Consider the following 22,680-nt stretch of genomic DNA (forward strand, 5'->3'; position numbering starts at 1 on the left):
TAAGTTTTGTTTCCAGTTCCTCATCATAAATGCCCTCGTGTCTTGTTATGATTAATAACTTACTGATTCTACACAACACTCCCACAAAGGTAGAGTTTTGGAAGAAAAAAAAATCAATCTAAAAATTCGAGCTGAACAATGCAGCTGAAAACAGGACAGTTACACAATAAAAGGCATCAGATAATCTTGGCTTTACAGTGCTGTGTGTATAGTATGTGATGTGCATATATTTCAATTGCCAGGCACCAATTTACATGAGTTAAATGGTTCCATGTAAGTCACACATCCCTACTTTTTATGATGTTCAATAGAAGCAGCAAATCTAAAGTGGAGATGCTTGGAAAATACTAGTAAGCATTGCTCAGTTGCTAAGGGTCGTCATTTCAACAAGCTGAAAGATAACCAATGTCTAGAGTTATTAAACTTCCAAATCAACAAGGTTTAAATTCTATTATGAGATAAACATGCTTTGACTTATATTTGACAGGTTTCTGCTAAAAGGCTATTTTCAAGACTGGATACATGATGACTTAGCAACAACTTTTTTTATTCTTGATATTAGCCAGGATTTCATTACAATTTAGCCCATTTAAAAAAGAACAAAATTATAAGCAGAATTCATTCCTCACACAGATACCTAAACAAACTAAAAGTTGTCTTAAGAACCAGCACATGGAACATGCAGTTTGACAAGAGTGGGCTGTGGCTGTGAATGCTGCATCATTTAGTGTTATGAATTCCACTTTGCACTGTACCTGAAGCATGTTATGTCTTAAGCAAGTTACTGTAGGCATCTGAAACAGATGTTCAGGCAAAGCTGATGGACTGTTACAGGAAATTGAAAGTCAAAATGACAAACAAAACACCTTAAACTCTGAGTCTTATTCATTCATTTTCCCACAGAAAGGTTTGTGAGTGGAGTGAATGTGCCATAGCCTCCCACGAGAGTTTATGAGGCAGAGCACAGTCTTTCTGTCAGCAGTAACCAAAGTTTCATCTTCCAGGAAACATTAGAAAATATATCTCAGGAAAAATTGCATTCATTTGCAAAAATACTTATTTAGGTTTTAAGTGATTTTGCCCCAGAAAATCCTCTACAGCATCTATATTTTTCCTTTCCTCTGTTGTCCCAGTGGTAAATCAGAAGTCAAAACTGTGTGTGCTGTGTAGTAAATTTGACAAGAGATGCTAAGGGATCTGCAGCCTAATAGGATCTCTGAGGAGGCATGCATGTGTGATAGAAAGGAAATACAGCAGGCAGAACACCTCCTGGAGGAGAGCCTGAGTCAATAGCTCTAGGGTTTGCAGAGACAGGACTTTGGAATTGCACATTTTCCTTATGTGGATTGAGCCTGGATGTGTGCTACGAACTGGATGCCTCGCAGAAGCAGTTGATAAGAAAAGCACAATTTTTCAACTTGTAAAACGAAGCTAGCAAAGTAAAATCATGATAAGCAAGATGAAACACTATGTGAAAACTTTCAAAATTCTGGCTCTTTCAGGAAGGATACCTTTCTAAACCCACCTCCATTTAGTGTTTAGCACATGAAAACTTCATTCTTGTTTCTGTTAATGGTCTGTCTCAAAATTACTATTTACCACTGACTCTTTTTTTCCCCCTCTGTAGGATTTGCATTTCTTACTAAGAAAAAGTAATGCTTTGCTAGTAAACTGTTTAGATTTACATACCCAGCTTGGAAAATCCAACTCACTCCATGGAATTGCTTACCATTTTTGTATCAAAAACATCCCTATCTAAAGTTCTTTTGGGTTACATTTAGACTGTTTTGCCTGAAGCAAATTAAGCAAATACCTTCCATCCTGTCCATTAGAAGCAGCAGGGTTACAGCACAAACACACACACACACACACACACACACACACACACGCACACGCCCACGCAGACAGGAAGTCACATAAGTATTTAAGTAAGCACTGAGTCCTCAGCTGTGTCCTAGGGCCAAAGTCCAGCAACTTGTGGGAGGGCACCATGCCAGCCTAACAGATGGACATACATATGGGTAGTCAGGACATCATGTGAAGCCATCAAGTATGGATACTAAGGGCACGATTCCAACCTAAGAACATGAGCTTTCTGTGAAGGTTAGGGGATGTTAAGCTGGATTTACTTTCAAAAATAAAGAATAAATTCCACTGCCATGTCCAGGAACAGTTACGCTCGTAGTTAATCAGGTGGAGTTGCTAGTAGATAAAAAGAGCTTTTATTCTAAAAGAATTATTGCAAAGGAAAGTTCTAACATTTCACAAGGGAGATTTCATTTTCACAGATAAATATGTATTATTTGTGGGGAGATGTATTTAATGATAATGATTTTGCACTGGCAGTGCTTTCACCCTGCATCACCATCTGTCCTGTACCTTTTTCCTAAAGGAGACAGGAAACTGCTATTTGAGCAATGAATGCAGCCCAGACAGTCAAACACATTCTCCAGCAACCATTATTGGGAGGGCCAGTGTTGGGAGCTGCTGCCCTTTGCTGATGAGGAGAAAATAAGAAAAACAGGCACAGCACCTCCACACACATTGCCCTGGAGAGTACTGACTTAGCACTGCTGATGTGTCTGAGTGAAAAACAGGCATGTGCATCCACAGCCATCTGCTGCTATGTCCATCAGCAGGAGCGAGGCAGAGATTAGGAATCATGCTTTGTGAATTTAATCTGCTGCTACACCACAATTACAAATGGATGCGCCAAAACATGCTCAAATGGGATCCCATGGAATCATTGAACACAGAATGCTGCATAGGAAGGGATCTATCAGGATTGGTCAAACCTCCAGTCGAAGTTTGACCATACAAAATGTCTCCCTACAGTGCCAAGTGTATTCTCTATATTCTTCCCATGTCACTTGGCATTGCTTCCACTGGGATTCCACATCTTACTTAGATCAGAATGCTGAAATCTGACAAAATCATGATCAGCTTTTGAAATGTTACCAATTGAATAATGAGAGCATATGAAATTTTAATTCCAAGTACAGGATGGACAGAAGCAGCATCTTGGTTTGTGGAGCACTATGTATTCAGAGCAAAATTGAGACAGGAAGCATTAAATTCCTCCTTGATTGAAATGAGATATTGAGAAGAAACATTAGAATTTTATGAAGATGAATGTTACATAGGTGGTTTTGTTGAATGAAAGGACTTTTCTGTTTCTTCCAGTCTTGATTTAAAAACAAAAAGCGCTGCTTCCTCTGACCCTATGTGTCCAGAGGATACAGCTTGAACTATCTGCTTTAACTTCTAAACATTCAGGTTCTTTCTGCTAGACTCAACATCTCTTTAGTATTCAGCACTCCTTCCATGAAGCTACTGATTGTAATGCAAGTCACTTCTCAAACCACTTTTCACTAAACAACAAAGATTGACATCTCAAAGATGTCTGTGGCACCATTCTGAAGAATGCTATTCCTCTGGTCATTTTTATGCCCCCTTCCATTTTTTCAATGGACTTTTAGAATACAGATGCCAGAAAATGTATGCAGCAATCCAGTTTTAGTCCCCTAAGTGCCATATATATATAGGGAAAGGTTGACTTCTTATTCTATTTCTTTATTCAGGCTCTGTTCACCATTCTTAGATATTATCCTATTATTTCTTTTGTGAGATAGAACATTCCAGGCTATAGCTATCTTTTTACAGTTCAGCCTACATGCCCTGGTTCTTAACTGTCTGACTAAATCTACCATTTAATATTGCATTTTTTGCATTTTATGTCCCACTTACAGAATAATTTAAATGCTTCTATTTTGACTCATTAGCACATCATTAGCCACTTCACAACTGGTTTATGAAGCATCCATGCATTTCATAGAAGGGTTTTATATTTTCTTCAGATCTTTGCAAAGCAAATTAATGCTATGTGGTCATTTCTGTGGACTTCCACTAGAAACTGGCACTGAATTGTCATTCTCCATTAATGACTTTTCAGAAGCTCTCTGACAATTTGTAAACCATGTGATGAGCTTTTTTACAATTAAAGTTCTATTACTTTATTAGAATATTGCATAAAAATCAGTAGACTACCTTACAAATGCATATGTCTGTAATGACTACTTGGTTGGAGTTTTTATACAAAGGATATAAATATAAAATGAGATTTCTTGTCCATTAAGAATGTCTGCATCACCACACAGGCTCACATTAATTACATACCTGTCAGGTATTCCTTTCTTAAATTAATCTAACATCACAGATTGCCTTCCTTGTTTTGCTGATGTCAGTCTCCCTACCATGCAGTCATTTCATCGCCACAGTGTCCCTTTTATGGATGTTGGCACAATCATAGATCCATAGAAAGGCTTGGGTTGGAAAGGACCTTAGAGAGCTTCTCCTTCTAATCCCCCTGACATGAGCAGGGGCACCTTCCACTAGAACAGGTTACTCAGAGCCCCATCCAGCCTGGTCTTGAACACCCCAGGGATGGGGCATCCATTGCTTTTCTGGGCAACCTGTTACGGAACCTCAGTACACTCACAGTAAAGAATTTATTCCCATTACTGGAGCTATTTTTTTGCTTTTTCTTGTATTCCCTAATGAGAGTATCCACTTACTCTCATTAGTCTCTTAGTTGTCTCATTCCTCTGTCCACTTGAGACATTCCATACCTCTCAGTTTCCACAAATGTGTCTTTACTTCCTCTATTCTCCATTCACTATATAGCTTTTAATCCCTATTTGTTACCCTTACTTTTGCACTCAGTGCAGATGGACTTGCTAAGATCTTCAGCACTTTTGAACTGCTACTCTTTAGTTACTTAACATTCTCATTAAGATTTGCAGTTTTTCATTCATGTATTTGTCTGACTTCTCCTCCCAATTATTTCTGCTTACATTTTTCTCAACCATAGAAAATTACCCATTTAGAATGACCACTATTTTGCTGCTTGGGATTGTTCTTTGTTTGTCTAAACTGATTGCAATCAGGTCATGAAAACCACCCCTAGGGCAGCCGTGAATTTCTAGTCCAGTAAGTTATTCATATTTATCAGTTCTAATGAGAACTTGAATTAAAAATACATTATGTTTGGCTTGGAAATTTTGCACCAGGAAACAGGTTCTTTTTCTTTTTACAAGAAGTTAAATATTTTGCTAGTGTGTTTCACAAACCTTCTGTACATAGACCTCCCACCACATTTATTAATATGCATTCAAAATCCCATGATTTTGTGTTGAAAAGAACTCCCAAATACCACTACTTTTTTGTCCTGGGAGGTTATATCCATTTGTTTTATGATCCAAGTATCTTGACTACTTCCACCAGATTTCTGGGTTGCCTTTCCCACTGAAGAGAGTTTCTACATTGTCCCTGTTATCATGACCTTATAATAGCTGCTGCATGCAATAAGAATCCCTCATTTTGTGTCTGGCCATTCTTCCCCTTTAGATACATTTTTCTGGATTGCAGTAAAGCACTCTAAGGCACACAATGACTTTTAATCTAGCCCTGTATACAATGACATAAATTTTTTTTCTACAAGCTTGGGGTTGTGTATTTCAAGCTACTCATGATCAATTCACTTAGAAAATATCAGGAAAGATATGTTTCCATGAGGATGATTTTCCAGGGGTATGATTTCAATATGAAAAGTGCCTATATTTAGGTACTCCTTTCACCTGGCCAATGGAACTGAATGTACATTGCACTTGTGAAAATTTGCAGAAATGACAGCATTTCCCTTTTGCCTCAGGGGACCTGCTGTTGATCTGTTTTTCTGTATCACCCTCCATACTGTATGGCCATTTAATGATTTCTTCTTTTTGATATATTTTAATAACTGTATTACAAAAAAACCCCATACTCTCCCTGAAATGGCAGAGTGTCAGTGAGGGACAGAATCTGTATCATTCTTTTACTTCATATTGTATTCTGGACCAATACCTTGAATAAATGAAACATATTACAAAAATGGAGTTCTTGGAGGGATTTTGTGGGTTTCATTTTGTGGTTTGGTGTTGGTTTTTGGGGTTTTTTTTCTCTTCCATTCTGCTTTTCAACATTATTCAGTTAGTTCTTAAAATAGTTTATGTAGTTTAATTTGGGAAAATAAATGAAGTTACTTTAACAAAAAAAGTCTTAGTCTGCACATTTTCTGCAAAATGGGCAATATTCAACAAACCTGAGATCCCTTTTCTCATGAACATAATAAGACATTTCTCAGTTGAATGCCCAGAGGTGCATAGCTTTTAATGAGGTTTAGAAAAGAATATCTAGGGGGAAAAAAAAGGAGTAGAGAGGTGGAAATAGAGAAAAATTGAGAGGGAAAAGTAAAAAAAAAAGACATCTTTAATTTTACCACATGTAATTAAATATTTGCTAACTCTTGGCCATCTAACTAAAAATAAGATACTAGATATTAGAGCCATTATTTCTCACCTCATTGTTTTTGCAAAGATTTATGTTTAAGGTATATTTAAATTTGAAATTTTCACAAAATGTATTTAAACAGGCATTACGATTCTGCAATTCTTTATTTTTCTGTTGAAAAATGTGAGAGAAAATGTGTCCTACCAATGTTTTTCACCTTGAACTATACCTCTGGTATTTGTTTGGTGCAATGATTTAAATAATCTTACTGAAAATGTAAATTAAAAAAAAGAAAAGCATTTTCATAATGAAATCCAGTTGTTTTCAAACCTATTCTAATGGCACATAATTCTGCTGAATAATGCAATTCCTACTATGACCTTCCCTAAATAAAATTGTCTTGACAAAGACTGAAAAATTATTGAAAATTGCTTAAACTAATACAAATGCCTATTGGCACCCCTAAAAACATAGTGCACATTATTATTATTTGAGCCAAGTTATTATGTTTTTTTCAACCCACGTCTTGAATTTTAGAGATGAATCTGATCTTACATCACTGACCCTTCTCAATTGGTACTGACCAAAGTCCAATGACATGATTAGTCCAAAAACACTAGTCAAGTATATCCACACTGTGGTATCTAAAAAAAAAAGTCTTCTTTTAAAAAGACTTCAGTTCAAGTGCATCACACAGTTGAGAAAGTGGGATTTGCTATTCACTGTTAATCCTGAAAATTACTTCTTAATATATTTTAAGCAAAACACACATTTAAAAAAATTTTCTCTCACAGGAATCATGTGTGATGTAGAAAAAAATCACTTTTGAATATTGTCCTTTAAAAAGAATAAATAATTAATTTTGAAAATTTCTCAGTGAAATATTTTAGTTTCTTTCTTTCTAAAATAGCACTGTTTGCAATGTTTCCCTGTTAAAATCTTCAGTTGTGAAATTCATTAAGTTGTCAGCAGAAGAAGCATTTATACTAAGCAAATAAGACACGAAGCCTTGGATTTGCTTCTTTCACATAGTCTGCAACATATACATCACAAAAGAATGAAAAATCTTCCTCAGTTATTTGACAATTGATTTGCAAAGGGTTTACAGGCTTAATAAATAAGTTCTTTTTATAGATGTACTCCTTTGTGCAATCTGCCCTGACCTTCCATGTCTGACTTCTTAGTCAGGTAATACAGTGTGCAATGCACTCAGAAACCTTACACAGGTGCAAGGATCTGGGCCCAAAATGTTCAACTGCATATGCAGAGACAGAAATATCCCCATTAACAACTCAGAGACATTGCTTTTTAGAAGTAACACTACATACTTTTGGAAGAAAAAGACAACATGTAAGAGATTTTTGATTAGGTTTAGGGGCTGGAAAATTCCAAGTAACGCTCATGTTTTTGCATACCCCCTTTCCAAACTTCCAGTAATGACAACTCATCCAGAAAACTATTTCAGATCCAGCTTTCCCCCCACTATGTATGTACAAAGAGTGCACCTCTGAGAAAGAGCAGCTTGAGTGTTCCAAGACTGGCTGTCAGAACCAGGCCTCCTGACTTCATTCTATGCTCCTGAAAAAACCCCTCTGACAAAACTCAAATGTAGTTTTTAAGGTAAGCAGAGTAGAAGGAAGAAAGCCTAACTTGCAATTTCTGGCCCAACTGTGATTTCAATAGAGTTATTCTACAGGCAGCCTGGAATCTCAACAAATCTTTACCTTCCATGTACAGTTTTCAACATTTTTCACTCTATGCTTTTTTTGTTGGTCTTTTCTTTATGCATATGCCACTGCTTGTGTATTTTTCACTTAATTTCATTTTTTCTTTCCTTGCCAAATATTTAACTGCTCCGTATCTTCTGTACATGTTTATAGATAAGCTTAAACAACAAAGCAGGAAATTTTCCTCCCATACAAAATGTTTTCAACATTTCAATTAATCACCATAGCTTATTAGTGTAGGTGTAGATATTATAATTAGGATGTTAGCAACAATTTTAGCAACCCAGGAGCCTAAGAAATGCTGGAATGAGGATTTGAACAGTATTTATCTGTCAACTTAATTATATTACAAATGGGATTAAAAGGAAAGCAAATAAGATATTCATATTTGCCAGTACAGTAATGAACAGTTTCCAGAGGTCAATTTTTTTCTTAGTTTGTTACTTTAACAATCCTTCCCTTACCTTTAAACAGTGTAAGTTAATACCTTACAAAATCTAAATGGTCCTATAAATCAAATCTTAGTATCAGCAACAATTTCAGTGACAGAATGAATATTTGCTAAGCAGGGTGGAGTGAAATGTCAGAGGAAGTAGGTCTGATTTAATCCCTGTAAGGTCCCTAATAAATGTCAGCCAAATACATTCTTCTTGTCTCTACCCATCCCCCTTAAATATAGCTATTCAATTGAAAAGGGATATAATACATTTCAATCTAGCATCTGTTTTTAATTGTTCTCTTCATTGAGTCTTTCAGAATAGACAATTACACAGATATAGGAAGCATGTGAATTTCCCATCCTTGCCACTCACGGTGGCTCATTTTCAGTCAGATGGAATTGGAAAATGGTGACGTACAGCTCAGAAGATACAGGTGAAAGATAAAGAGAATTGTATAACCCATTGCCCAAAGTTCTGTATGGAAATTTATGAGACACAGTTTAATATTATGGGGCTGCTATCTACTAATTCAATTGTGAAAATGAGATCAAGAGTTTCTTTGAGTTATCCTTAATTTCTTCATTCATTTTTAATGCTGGTTTGATTAAAATCCTTTTCATGTTTCAGTCTTAACACCTTTAGAAGAAAGTAAAATTGTACCAGTACCACCAATTACCAGTATATATATATATACCAATAATATAAATATATATATATATATATATATGTATACCAGTAACATCATTACACCAGTACTAAGGGCAGCAGCAGACAACAATTGCAATGCAAACTGGGATTCCCAGAATAGATGCTTTTTGTGGCTACCAATATAATCTTTAGTCTTAGCATCATGTTTTCTCCTATTCTTTATGTGTGCAACTACATAACAAATGATGGGCAGGAAAGAAAGGAACATCCAAAGGTAATTCTTTCCTATAAGCCAAAGTTGTGACAAAATTTAAATGGGGTATTTACAAATCAGATGTCTCCAAAGGTCTAAATAAATTACATCAATTGCAAAGATTCAAAAAGCTGCAGGTACAAACAGACAAAAGAATTTGTCCAATATCTTTCTCATGGGTTTGTTACTGAATTGAACAAGTAATTATGTCGTATCTGTCTCCAGAGACATAGTTCTACATCACAAAGTGCTGGGAAATATTCTCAGGGCAGATTCAGTCCTTCTTCCACTCGTTTGTATTGTATAAACAAGAAGACTAAGCTGTGAAAATCTGTTAATAAATCTTAGTTTTAGTTAACAGAAAAAATAGATTTGCAAAGGTATTTGCTGTTAAAGGAGCCCTTTAGCATAAAAGGGCTAAAATTTTGTGAAATTATGCATGACTCTTTCCAACACAGCATTACAGGAATAGACTTCTTAGCATAATTTTAGAAAGAGCATGAAACTTTGCATTGTTTAAAACAATATTCCTTATGACATACTGCATTGTTCCTGGCTTATGCTTGAATAGAAACAGAAAGAATTGGATTTTCAGTCCTTGATTGGTCATGTTGAGTCCTCACATCACAACACACATCATGCCTCATTATTTGACAAACTGGCTTTGCTTGAATATTCAATAGACATCCCCAGTGCAATTGCCCTTAAATGCCAACTAAACATCACCTAACACAGTGTTTGCTTAGAGTGGACTTCAAAGTGGGGGTAAATAGGCTTCTGAATTTTAAGCATAAAAGAAAGGACTTTCTTCACGGATAAGTCACAAAAACCACACAAAGCAGAGCAAATATTCCCTGGGCAATGTTTTTCTTTCAATTTCTTTTTCTTTGTAATCTTTCAAGAATACAAAATGCTTTGCTATACTGGTCTCATTAATAAATCACAACCAATCAATTTCAGGTGCATTCTTCTGCACCATTCACAGTATTTATTTTCTAAAAGAAGTCTTTATAATTTTACTAGAACCTTGACAACACATTGGAAAAACAAAGGTTTTGGCTTCTATTAATTTTTCTAAAGTTTGGCTGAAAGTAGCTATTGAACAACAGGAAATAAAGCCAGAATTACATCTCACACAAAGCTGTATAAAATATGAATATTCTCCCAATTTTTAGGGCATTTCAGGAATGTGAAAATCTTAGCAGCTCTGTGCAAGCAGCAGCTTTATTTCACAAGATATTGTATCCCTCTTTCCACCTTGCCTTCCAAGTAATTCCTCTACCTCACAGTTCCTGTGACTCTTACTCACTCCATATTAACAGCTTGTCTATTTCCTTTATCTGCCAGCATTTAGCGACAAAACGGATTATAAACAGCAGTTTAGGCTAGAGAACAATACTTCATTAACTCCATTTCATATGGTCCTAAGGGGCTTGTTACTACTTGTATGCTGAGCATGGTGGATAAAGCTCCCCGTCTCAGACTTCCTGAATATCTGCACAAAGCAGGACAGTATCTCCTTTTCCAAGACTAGCACATAAATTTAATTTCATTAAATTCCCTTTATGTTCTGCCTAGAAAAGTATTACACCTTTCCAAGACCATTCCCATGCTGAAAGAAGTAGAAAGTGATGGCAGTTTTTGGCCATTAGGAAGGAAGAGGATGTTGAATTTGTGAAGTCTAGGTGTCAGTAGAAAGCCATGCTCATCCCAAAGATGAAGATTACATTATGAACAGTCAAAGATAGAGAAGGTTTTCTGATCTTCCACATTAACTCACCCTCAGATTATCTCTCTTTTCTTTCCCCAGAGTAGTTCTTTTTAACATTGGGCAAAACCCAAAAGCCATGCTATGATGAAAGGACAAAGAAGGCTATAAACATGGACATAGGATAGCAAAATAAGATTGGTTATGTTTTGGAATGCATAGCATTCTTTGCATTTACAGAAGTCAACATTGCTTAACACAGCAATATGTTTTTATGCATTATAATCACACTCTAATAATTTCACAGTAACTAGTCAAAAAAGAATCTATGAAAACAACATTTCACTGCATTACTAACAAAACAGGAACTATGTGGACTTTTCTGTGCCCCGTTTCAGTAAAATGGTGGTAGAATTAAGACAAAGCTGAGTACACAATCGAATATGAAATATATTTAATTGCATTTCTACTATACTTGGTAGTTTTAAGTTTATGCGTCTGAGAGAAGGCATTTGAGCATTTGTTTTGATGACAAAGTGAGAATCCTATTGAGGGAACTGGAGGGTATTTATTTCCAAAATAAAAATAGTGATTATTTTATAAAAGTGCAAAGAATATCCAGTATCTTTCTCTTGTCCCTGTATTACCATAAAATTGTGGTCTGCAGACATGTTTCATTCAGAGCTGTCTGGCAAACAGCAAACGGGACGGTCGAGATCTGGAAATGCAGAGTATCTCTGCCTCTATTTTTTGACTGTGTTTGGTCTTGTTTAGTAGGCAAGCTGTTGTTGGCTCTTTCTTTGCTGTGTTTTGCTTTATTCTTTGTTATCTTCAGTTTTAAATGAGTAGAAGTGACTATGGATTGTAGAAATACCTACACTGGACTGGTAGGTCATAGAAGTAAAAAATTATCACAATCCCAGGAAACTTGGGTATGAGGTCACTCTGCCCAGAAATTTCTACATGCATTCAGAGGACACGTTCAATATTTTTCTTTCTATAGCCCTAGTCAGTTGTCTACAGCAGCTCTAGTAACAAAAAATATCTGAGAAGTCATAAATTCTTTGGCAGACAGAGCCAAGATTGGTTCCAAAATATATTGAAACCAGTCTCCGCCTTCTTGAGGCTATCCTCAAATTTGTACTGAGTGCAGGAGTCTAAATTTTTATATGGTGAAATGCAGATAGCACCTGTAAAACCCATTCAGGGCAAGAGGATTCCAGAGCCATCCTGTAGAACCATGATGAATTTTGAAAAGTTCTTGTTGTGTGAACCATGGCAATTCTGCAGAATCAGGACAATTACCTAAATGCCTCATTTTTCAGAGATCCTTTGAGCTTGGCTTATAAAATTGCCTGTGAAGATTTTGTTCCCAGGAAGACTGAATCAAATTAGTTGTTTGGGTTTTTCATTTTTCAAAGTTTACTTGTCAGAGTTTTTCATATGAAAATTTGGAGCGTCTTCACTGTTGTATTAGCTGCATTGTCTTCTCCAAATTGTTTAGGAGTGGAACTACCAAAATTCTAATAAATGAATGCAGTTGTATCTAGAAGATGCAGTCTGATAAAAATCTGCCCAAAATTCTTCCATACAAGATCACTGAAAATGTAAAAAATGTTTATGAACCAGATTAATTGATGATTTGCCTGCCTTGTACTGATCTTCTGAAGCAAGTCAGCTTTGAACACTATGCAGACAGATAGATATATCGGTTTTCCTTCATCAGAATTGCTCAAATGGTGCAATAGATCCTTCTATAACTCTACTATACCCTACATCGTTATTTCTGAAATATTTATTGTCATTTGTGTATGCATTTTAGCAGTTACTTGTTTCACACAAGGCTGTGTGGTCTTGTGAAATCATACTATTGAATACATAACCATGGAATCATACATGATATCCATCCAGCAAATAGGGGAGTGAAATCTGTTCTTCCCATATGATTATTTTTCCACTAATTTAACTTGGTGAAACTGTGGGCTTTGCAATGTCTTAAATAAAAGTAAACAAGTCCCTATAGCCATGGAGTTCAAGCTGATAAGAAAATGTCTAACTTGTCCTCTATCATCTCCAATGATGATAACAAGAGAGCAAAACAGGTATATTTCATGATTACTCCTCAGGAGTAATCATGAGAAAATTCAGATATATTGCTGGCTATTGAGTTTATTAATTATGAAGGTATCTTTTTCTTAGTTGTTCTCATTGAATCATCCACTTGCCCGGTGCTGTTAGATAAGAAATGCAAATTCCAAAAACTACATTACCATTTTTATTGCTCAGTTGGAAGCATGTCTTACTTTTGAAATATTCAGCATAGAGACAAAACAGGAAAAACATGCTGAGTGCAACGAAGAGCAGTGGGATGCCAGAGTGCAAATACTGAATAAGATTGTTTCTAAACAATCTTATTATTATTTCTTTATTGCTATCAACTCTAACAACTCAAAGTTTATCTTTTGAGTTTGTCAATGTTATTTCTTTGTACCCATCTCTTCTTTTTAAATCATGTTAGAATATTCCTTGCTATTTTGATTTTTGTATTTCCTTATTGTCCGTTTAATAGAATTAGATACTGAGAAGGGTATAGCACATAGAAGTGTCTGTACTAAAGAAAAACACTAACAATGTCAGGAACAGTGTCTGCGACACATATTTTGGTTAACTTCAGCATTCCACTTTCAGTATTACAAAAAATGTAAATATTCCTTTCCTCTTAAAAAGCCTGGGTTTCTTGGAAAAATTCAGACTAATGAACTACAGTGGACTTGACTAGTCTGTGGTGTATTTGGTCTTCAAAGGAACCATGCTAAATTAAACCCCACATGAACTATATTTTCCTATATTTTGTTCCTGAAATATATCTACATACAGCTTAAATTTTCAATCATCTGCTCTTTTTGCCATGTTCTTAAGCTGTGGACTGTTAAACAACTCCTGCATCTCCCCAGAGATGCAAATCCCTAGATACAGTACAAATGAGGTTTGTGAATTCTTTAGGGAGGAATGTTCTACACAAATGGGAAATAGTGTCATTACTTAGCACTGTGGGAAGCATTTCAAAAGCTGAAACACCCTTGCCTTCAAAAGCAGAAAAGTTTTTAAAGTGTCCTTATCATCATCCTTTGCAAATGCTGACAAACCTTTGATCCACTGCAGTGTTATTCAAAGCCATGCACACCTCAGCCAAGACCCCCCTCCAGATATTGGGGGATGCCTGCTCAGCCTATAAATTTTCATGTCAAAACCGTACATATCATTTCCTTCCAAGTAAATCAATAAATATAATTTTGACTTTTTGAACTTGGCATGTATTTTATTTGTTAGCTAAAACCACAAAGATTATTCTGAATTCTCTCCAGCCCCTCTGTTTAACCAGTCTATGTTGCAATGGTTGGCCTGCAGCATTTCTATTTTTAGCTCTAATGGAACAGTCTTAAATTGCTTATTTTCTGTTTACTAAAGACATTGAGCTTGTAACCATGGAAACTGTGGCAAGTGCCACAGCTTAACTGTTTTATTAAATGGATGGAAGTTACAGCTGCAAAACTTGAAAGGCCAGCATGTCAATTTTATACATAACTCGAATTGCCATATATACCACATTATGGTTAGTACTGCATTAAATATTAGAGACCAGAATCTGGTCTTGGTTGTAATGATATAAATTGTACTATCTCTCTCCTCAATGAAAACAAACAAACAAAAAAAACTCATGTACAATGTAGATCAAGATCTGTTTTTGTCAAACTGCACAGGCTGTCAAGTTTCAGTGATTACTGCATTTGAGTGCCTAAATTGCAGATGATGTACAATAAACCAGTCCCTAGTTATCATAGAAAGACCCCATCTCACAGTTGTGTCTGCATGAAGTTTTTAGCACATTATTGTATTGCTTACAGCAATCGCATTATTTTTGGAACCACTACGTTCTGTAACATTAATAGAAAGAATTAAATCATAACTAATGACCTTGTCAACTGAAACTTCTAAAGCCTTAGTGGAAGAGTTAACACAAAGAACTCCTTAAATCTGTAATTAGGTTTTTAAACAAGAACATTCAGGGCACCAGAGGGATTGAAAGTTTACACTTTCTTCTACTTTTAGTATAGGCAGAGTATGCTACACACATGTGAAATCTAGGGTATTTTTGAATTTATATTTCAAATTGTATATAACACTTAATTCAAACCCTTCTGAAAATTATTGAAAATTATTAGCACAGTTTAGAAGATATTTGTGATGAAGTATAAAACAAATAATAAATAAATTTTTTAAGACAAGTCTAAGCATTTCTCCAATGTCCCCAAAAGACTGAGAGCTAAAATAAGAATACTGGTATATTTACATCCATAAATACTTAATGCATGACTCATCCTGTGTAATAGAACCAAATGCTTGAAGAATGTTCAACATTTAGAAGAATCAGGATCTGCTTTCTTCACAAGGACTGTGGTTGGAACAGTGCTCAGTTTTCTACTTTTGGTGTTTAAATGTCTCCGTATTACAAGTCCATCTATATAGGCACTTCCAGTGAACAAAAGAAACCAAAAAGTAAAGTTGGCATTTCAAAGGAGATGCTTTTTGGTAAAGGTAAGGCTCCAAGAAATTATTAACAGTGGTATTTCTTTCTATGAAAACATTACTGTTTAAATCAAAGAATAATATGTTTGATGCTCAATTATTGAATTCAAATAAATACTCTTCACTGTCTCTTTTTGTAACTAGACTTACTGAAGTGAAAAAAAATTATGTTTCCTTCCATTTATATATTGCTCTCTTTTTTTTAATCCTTCTGCAGGATCTACCTTCATTTGCAACACCCACATAATTCCAGTGAAAAATCAAGAGGGAGTAGCAATGATGTTTATTATTAATTTTGAGTATGTAACAGATGAAGAGAATGTGACATCTCCTGAGAAGTGCAAGCCAATATTACCATCGAAACTTGTAAATCGTAAGTTACACAATGAAATTTTTTTGCTTACCTCTGTTTTTATCTGGCAAAATAATCAACATGGGCAATAGGTTAGCAAAGGATGCAATCCCACTGACTGACTCAATAATCCAAAATCATAAGAAGCTAAATGTAGCAAACCTACTGCAAGATGATAGTAGAATAATCTATCAGATCTTTGGTAGTACTAACAGCCTAGATCTCGTGAATAGTACTAGGACGAATAACTTCATAAAAACTAGAATCTTTCACAGAAATGCATTATCCTTGACAAAAATCAATTACAAATGGAAAACTTAAAAAAGCGTTGTGATATAGCCCAGATATTTCATCTTAGCTTATTTGAAATTGAATAATTATATTTTATTTTTTAAAATGGTGTCATTTGATTAATAGTTGGTGAAATGTGATTAAATTAGACTAGAAAATATAACAATCAGTTAAAACATAATTAAATATCCTGATTTTATCAAACTGAAGTATTTAGATTGACTTGGAAGATGGAGGGTAGATGGGTGGATACACAGGAAATGCTTTTGCTTTCATTCCACTCTGGAGCATAAGTGTTGTCAAAATCAGACAACTGAACACAAATGTCCACTTCTTATACAACTGCACTGTGTAGCTTTCTGTCCCACTATCTGCAGAACAGGTGCTCTTTTGCTGACCTTCACTGTGTTCAGCAACAGCACACAATCCTTCTGCTTTACGTCGCCACTCAAGTAATCTACTCTTACTACAAGAGTTCCCAGAACACATCTGCACACAGAGCATGTACAAGCTCTTAGTCAAGCACAGCATGCTCTAACAGTGAGCATTAACACTTGGAAAATACCTTTTCACAGTGAGATAATCTTTAACATTAGTACAATAAAGGAACATAAGTATTCTAATTGTTAAATCAACACTTCAGAATTCTCTGTTTAAGAAATAAAGACTGGTACAATTCTCACTGTGAGAAGCAAGGAGAGAACTTTCTTGATGCAAACACAGTGTCTGAAACATGCATAGAAACCTACAATGACAGGGTGTATAAGAATGTAGCAAAGGAAATTTCCATTACTGGAACCTTGCAGCCTGCAAATAATTATCGTTCCCCAAATATTAAATTTTTAAAAAAGCCTTTGTAAATAGTCTATACAGAACATATTTAAAACCTTGTGCTTTTATGCTTTCTTTGTTTATTCTGTTTTGCATTGGGGTGGGGGTTTTTTAACAACCAATACAGCAGCTTTTGTTGGGATTTTTTTGGGATACCAAGATAACACTTTTTTTCTGCTAATGATACTGTTAAAATGCTATTAAGGAGTATCAGAAAAATTTAAAAATTACATCAGAAAAAAAAATTATTATAAATACATTATGTAAACCCTACCCATATTCTGGTTATGTTTTAGTATACCAAGGTTTTTTGAGATTGAAACATCTTCCTTCCTTCATTTAAAAGGCAATTTTATAACATAGATAAAATTGTTCAGCTTGGCCATGCTTACTTTGGTTTTATGGACAAAATAGAAGGTAAAATACCAATTGGGTAGAAAAAACAGAGCTTCATGTCTTGAAAAAGAACATTTTGTTCTCATATCTGTGACACATCACTGTACCCTTTCAAGTGTTATCACTTGACGCATTTTAATGTGAAAAGCCACTAAAGAGGAAATCTACAAAAAATACCCTCACTTCGTCAAAACATTCTTCTCTTGTTTTATGGTATTTACACCTGATGTACACAGGGGATTTCCTGGCTGAGAATTCTTGAAAAAAATAAGCAGACCTCCAAGCTCAGTACATAACTGATCTCTCTCAGAGAGAGATCAAGGTGCAAAAGGAGGCAAGGAAAGGTGACTTGAACCATTTTCCTGCTGGTGGGTACAGCCAGATGCCAGAAACTGGCAGAAAGTAGAGCAGGCACATGGCTGCTTCGTCTTCTCCCGAGTTGCTTATGGTTTCAGAGCAGACTGTTATGTGGGCCGGATGGGATGGATGGGGATACAAAATATGCTACATAGCCAAAAATTCCTCTTGGCAAGAAAGAGGGCAAGCTATGCAAAACATCCAGAAATAACTGCAAGATATTGTGTACAGTTCAATAGCTGTTTTAAACTAAAACAGAAAAAAGCCTTGAAATACAGAAAAGGCAGAGAGAGACCAATAAGCCAGGAAAAAAGTCAAAAAAGGTGGATTGTTTACCAGTGAAAACATATTTTTAAAGTCATGTTCCCAGCATAAGAAAGATACACAGCAGATTCTCCAGGAGATAGTTTTTCATCACCATACTCTATTTAAAACAGGTAAATCAGGTGATCTCTTTTCACTGGATCACATACAAAATGGACAGTAATAGGTACTGGTACGGGGGCGGGGGGGGTGGGGGGAAAGCAACAAAATCCCTTTGAATGCAGCAACCAATTTAGAGAATAAAAATAGAGAGGGAACCAGAAACATAGCAAGTGCAATGCATCTCTGACAACCAGGAAAAGCAACAGCTAATGACAAAAGACAAAAGATTTCAGATTACATTATCATCTACTACCCAGAAGCACACATATCATGAGAGATTTCTTTCCAGAGCTCCTTAGATTGAGATTTCTCAAATTAGAATGCCTTTTCAACATGAGAGGGGAGAAAAAAAAAAAAAAGAAAAAAAAAAAAAAGACTGAGTCAGGTTGCAGGAAAGAAGTAAAAGTTATTAGGGAGCAAATAGATTGCAGCTATTTTCCAGTCCCTAGAAAATAAGATAACTTTTCATATTCTCATCCTTCCTCTAATGGATTTCCTCTAATGGATTAATCAAGAGTTGATCAAATTTATCAAGTGTAACTTTGAAAAGCCTTTCCTTTTTTCTAAAAGAATCTATTCTGCAAGCTGCAGCCAACACTTTTGAACACTACCACTTACCATAGGGTTCCTCATGACAGAAATTGCCACTGAGGTGAGCTCGGTTGATTGCAGCAGAGTGCTAATAACATCGAGGTTGTGGATGGTTGTTGATCCCTGTATGGGTCATTCACTTAGGAGTTGGACTCAGTGATACTTCCATTTCAGAACATTCTGTGATTCTGTAAAATGTAATTCAATGTAATAAAAAAGCATCTCATGCTGTGAAGAAAAGAGGGATTTTAATCTGTTAAAGGTCTGAAAAAATTAAGACCTATGGAAGACAAGTAGCATTTTTTAGGTTTAGCTCAATGACTGCATTTAGCTGTAGATAGGCAAAAATTTAAAAATTTATCAGCTGAATACTGACAGATATTTCCAACAGTGTTTGTAAGCTCTCTAGTACAAGGATCCTGTCTTTTCTTATGTGCCAGGATGATGGCTAACACAGTTAGGTTCTGATTCAGCACTGGGCTTGGCAGATGATGATAATAATAGATTAAAAAGAATTGCAGGAGTTTGATGAGCACATTTGAGTATAAATAGAATTCTTTCTCATCTGGTGCTCGAGAGTTCCTATCTTATATGCAGCAAATGTCTGAATAGACAGGAGTGTGAAAAGTGAAGATAGTGGCTTCACAATAGCAGTGTAAAAGTTCTTTCAGTTGGTCCTTTTCTTCTCCTTATATTTGCTGGCAAGAATTTATCACCAGTTCTCACTGGCAACTGGAACAGTTTTTGCATAACCAAATAGTGAAATTTCAGAAGATCTTAGCATGCACTTCCCCTGTAAAAAAATCACAGCCAACTGATTTTTCACTCTTTTGTTTTGTTTTTGTAGTTTGCAGCAATTCTATTTTCCAGTGTATGCCAGCTCCCTAGCAAAACTAAGGAAGCTTTTGTTCATATATAATTCTTCTCTTTTTTGAGGTAAAAAGGGTAGCCCAAAACTTTTGCCACATCTTTTCTTTTAAACTTCTAATCAAACTTAATTTAATACTACCCCTGTTCCATCTTTGTGTTCAGAGACATGTAGAAATTTCATCTGTTCTTACTTACCCCACAACTGGATAACATCCTCTTCTCCCGTAGGAATATATTTGTACAACGTGCACTTAAGGAGAAACTTAGAGAAACTGATTTCTGCTACAGATGCCCATTCATCATTAAATCTTTCTAAGCTTTGTCTCATTTCCATATTTTAGAATTCTACTTATTATTACTTCAGTTATTTTCTAATAAGTTTGCTTGGCTTTTGTGTTGCCTTTTCTTTGATCATGTAAACATTTTAAAGTTCCAGAAATTAACATCTGTACCCAAAGATGAAAGCATTTAATAACTTTACTCCACTTCATGTGGAACATTTGAAGACATAAATACCTGCTTTGTAAATGAAGCAATATTTGTGTAGTGCATTGAAGTGTTAAGACTGATAGTTTTGAGCTACATAAGCCCTAAAAATGGATTTTACTCATCTCTAACTGTTCTTATGGACTGTTCTCTCTTACACCTTCTAAGACACTAACAGTTGCTTGATTGTCACTATAATGATAAAAAATTATGAACATTCCCAAAAATGTAATTCATAAATTTTCATGAATCCACCTATTTGCAAAGCTGTACAAAATTTTGAACTCCAACTGAAGTAATGCATAAATAATGTATATTTAGCAAGATACTCGTGGTAAAAGAGAACTCCTTTCTGTTAGATTCACTGTAAAAATGAGCACAGAGCTTTGAGTAGATTTTCTACAATGAACTAAATGAAGAAGAGATGTGATTTTATACCACCTTAGCAAAAAACTTCTTTGACCACTAGCAAATTATAATTTAGATTTATCAACTAGTAACAGTTGTTAACCAAAATAACATATGAATTCCCATTCAGTGTGTTGTACGAACTTCATTAAAATCCTTATTATAAAGTGTTAAGCTATAACTTCTGGGTGTAAGTATGTCTTTTATATGAAAGATTGAGGAAAGGGACCCTCAGTGTCCAATTTAATTCCCAAATCTCTCAAACATTCCACTGTGGCATGTCCATCCACTCCATTATTTTATGAGGAGTTTTTACAGCAATTTACAGAAGTAGTGGCATAAATTACTATTTGCTTACGGCACCTGATTCTGTTCCTCAAAGCTGTGAAACACTTCTTGTCTGTAAAACTAATCACTACAAGATATCAAAATCAACCATGACATAGACTGAACTCAGAAAATCAACAGCCAGTTCAAACTGAAGAAATCCATAGTTTGAGGATCCTGAATTCAATATGAAGAATGTTGCTACAATTTTCTATTCAAAGAGACCATTTGTGGGATTGCAATGAGAAAAACCTTTCAGAAATTAATTCTGAGTTGTCTTCATTTTCTGCTCCACCTAGAGCATTCTGCCTTTTTACTGACCTATAATGCTTTTTCTAACATTTAATCCAGTCCTGTCTAGATCACAGCTTTGATTAATCAGTAGGCTAAAATAGCTAGTCAGATGAGGTAACTTTATCACAAGTTTTATTCTTTTTATTTCAAAACAGTTTGACTAGCTAGATCTACTAACTTATAAGCTAAATATTGGTTCCCAAACACCATGTTTATTACCTCATGGGAGAAAGCCCTAAAAGTTATTTGATTAAACATGTCATTGCATTCTGCCAAAGAGAGATATTTCAGGATTGTCTTATCATTTTATCATTTCAAAATCTATAAGCCTCATAAAGACACTCTAGAATAATTCCTTGGATTTCTTTCTGTGAAGGAAATGAGAGGATCTGTTATGCGTCCAAAAATGGAAAATAACCTTTTTTGGAGAAGGTTCAAATAAAATGAAGAGGCGACTAATATTCTTAAAACAGCCAAAACTATAATCAGAAAACCTCTGAAACAACTTATTCAAGGTGCTTACTCTTCTGCAAGTTTTCCTCTTTCCTGGCCCTAGCCATGGAATTACATCTGAGAAGCAGAGAACACGCTATACACTGATGTAAACAAACACAGTTGCAATTTAAATTTTCCTATCAGTAAAACAGCTAGCTTAAAAACACAGTATTTGCTTTCCTGTGTGCAGAGCACTTTGCTATATAAGTAAATACTGCAGTTTAGTGAAAGGCAAACACATATTTTTAGTCCTAGAAATATTAGGACTGCCATGTTGTCATGAAATACTGCATACTGCTTGATGCATACAATTTTGCCTTGTAGAATACAGCATGTGTAAGTAAGAGTAAGGCTCTAACTTTGCCCAAAATGTAATGAGAAATTTTTCCAGGATCTTATTTTTAGCTGCACCACTGGAAACAAATTCATCTTCAGTGAGGGCTAGTCAAGAAAAATTGTGTTCAGGAGGACAAAGGTTTCTATTTAGCCAACCAGCAACATGGTTCTGAAAACCCCAGTGCCAATTATGTGTATTTGTCTCCAAGGTAAGTTACAGTAAATATTAGGCAAATTGAAACAGTGTTGAACTCTTAGCAAAGGAATATGGCCAAATGCCAATCACCAGTAAAAGACAAGAAGAACCTCTGCTGTTACCATCTTCAATGCTCCACAAATGCCTAACTGCCTAAATTAATAGAACAGCCACTGAGATAAATAATTTTTCTTAGTCTTCTTCTGCAGAGAATTATGAGTGGGGTAGCTCTTCTTCTGTTTCCTCATGATGGCTGCTGTTGGAGCTCAGCTCAGAAAGGAAGCCTCCCTGGATTCCATGTACTGTAATTAGCTGTTTAAATTACAGCCTCACC

General features: G+C 35.4%; 1 protein-coding gene across 4 annotated transcripts in view; it reads left to right on the forward strand.

Annotated features, from left to right (window-relative positions):
* KCNH7 (potassium voltage-gated channel subfamily H member 7) overlaps positions 1–22,680 on the forward strand; it is a 207,502-nt gene that overhangs the window by 109,314 nt on the left and 75,508 nt on the right. For all 4 annotated transcript variants that reach the window (XM_058027488.1, XM_058027492.1, XM_058027491.1 and 1 more), the window contains exon 3: positions 15,908–16,063. In XM_058027488.1, coding sequence (XP_057883471.1) covers positions 15,908–16,063 — 156 coding nt within the window. The remainder of the gene's footprint in view (positions 1–15,907; positions 16,064–22,680) is intronic.

Source organism: Melospiza georgiana, chromosome 7, assembly GCF_028018845.1.
Source record: "Melospiza georgiana isolate bMelGeo1 chromosome 7, bMelGeo1.pri, whole genome shotgun sequence".
Classification (NCBI taxonomy): Eukaryota; Metazoa; Chordata; class Aves; order Passeriformes; family Passerellidae; genus Melospiza; species Melospiza georgiana.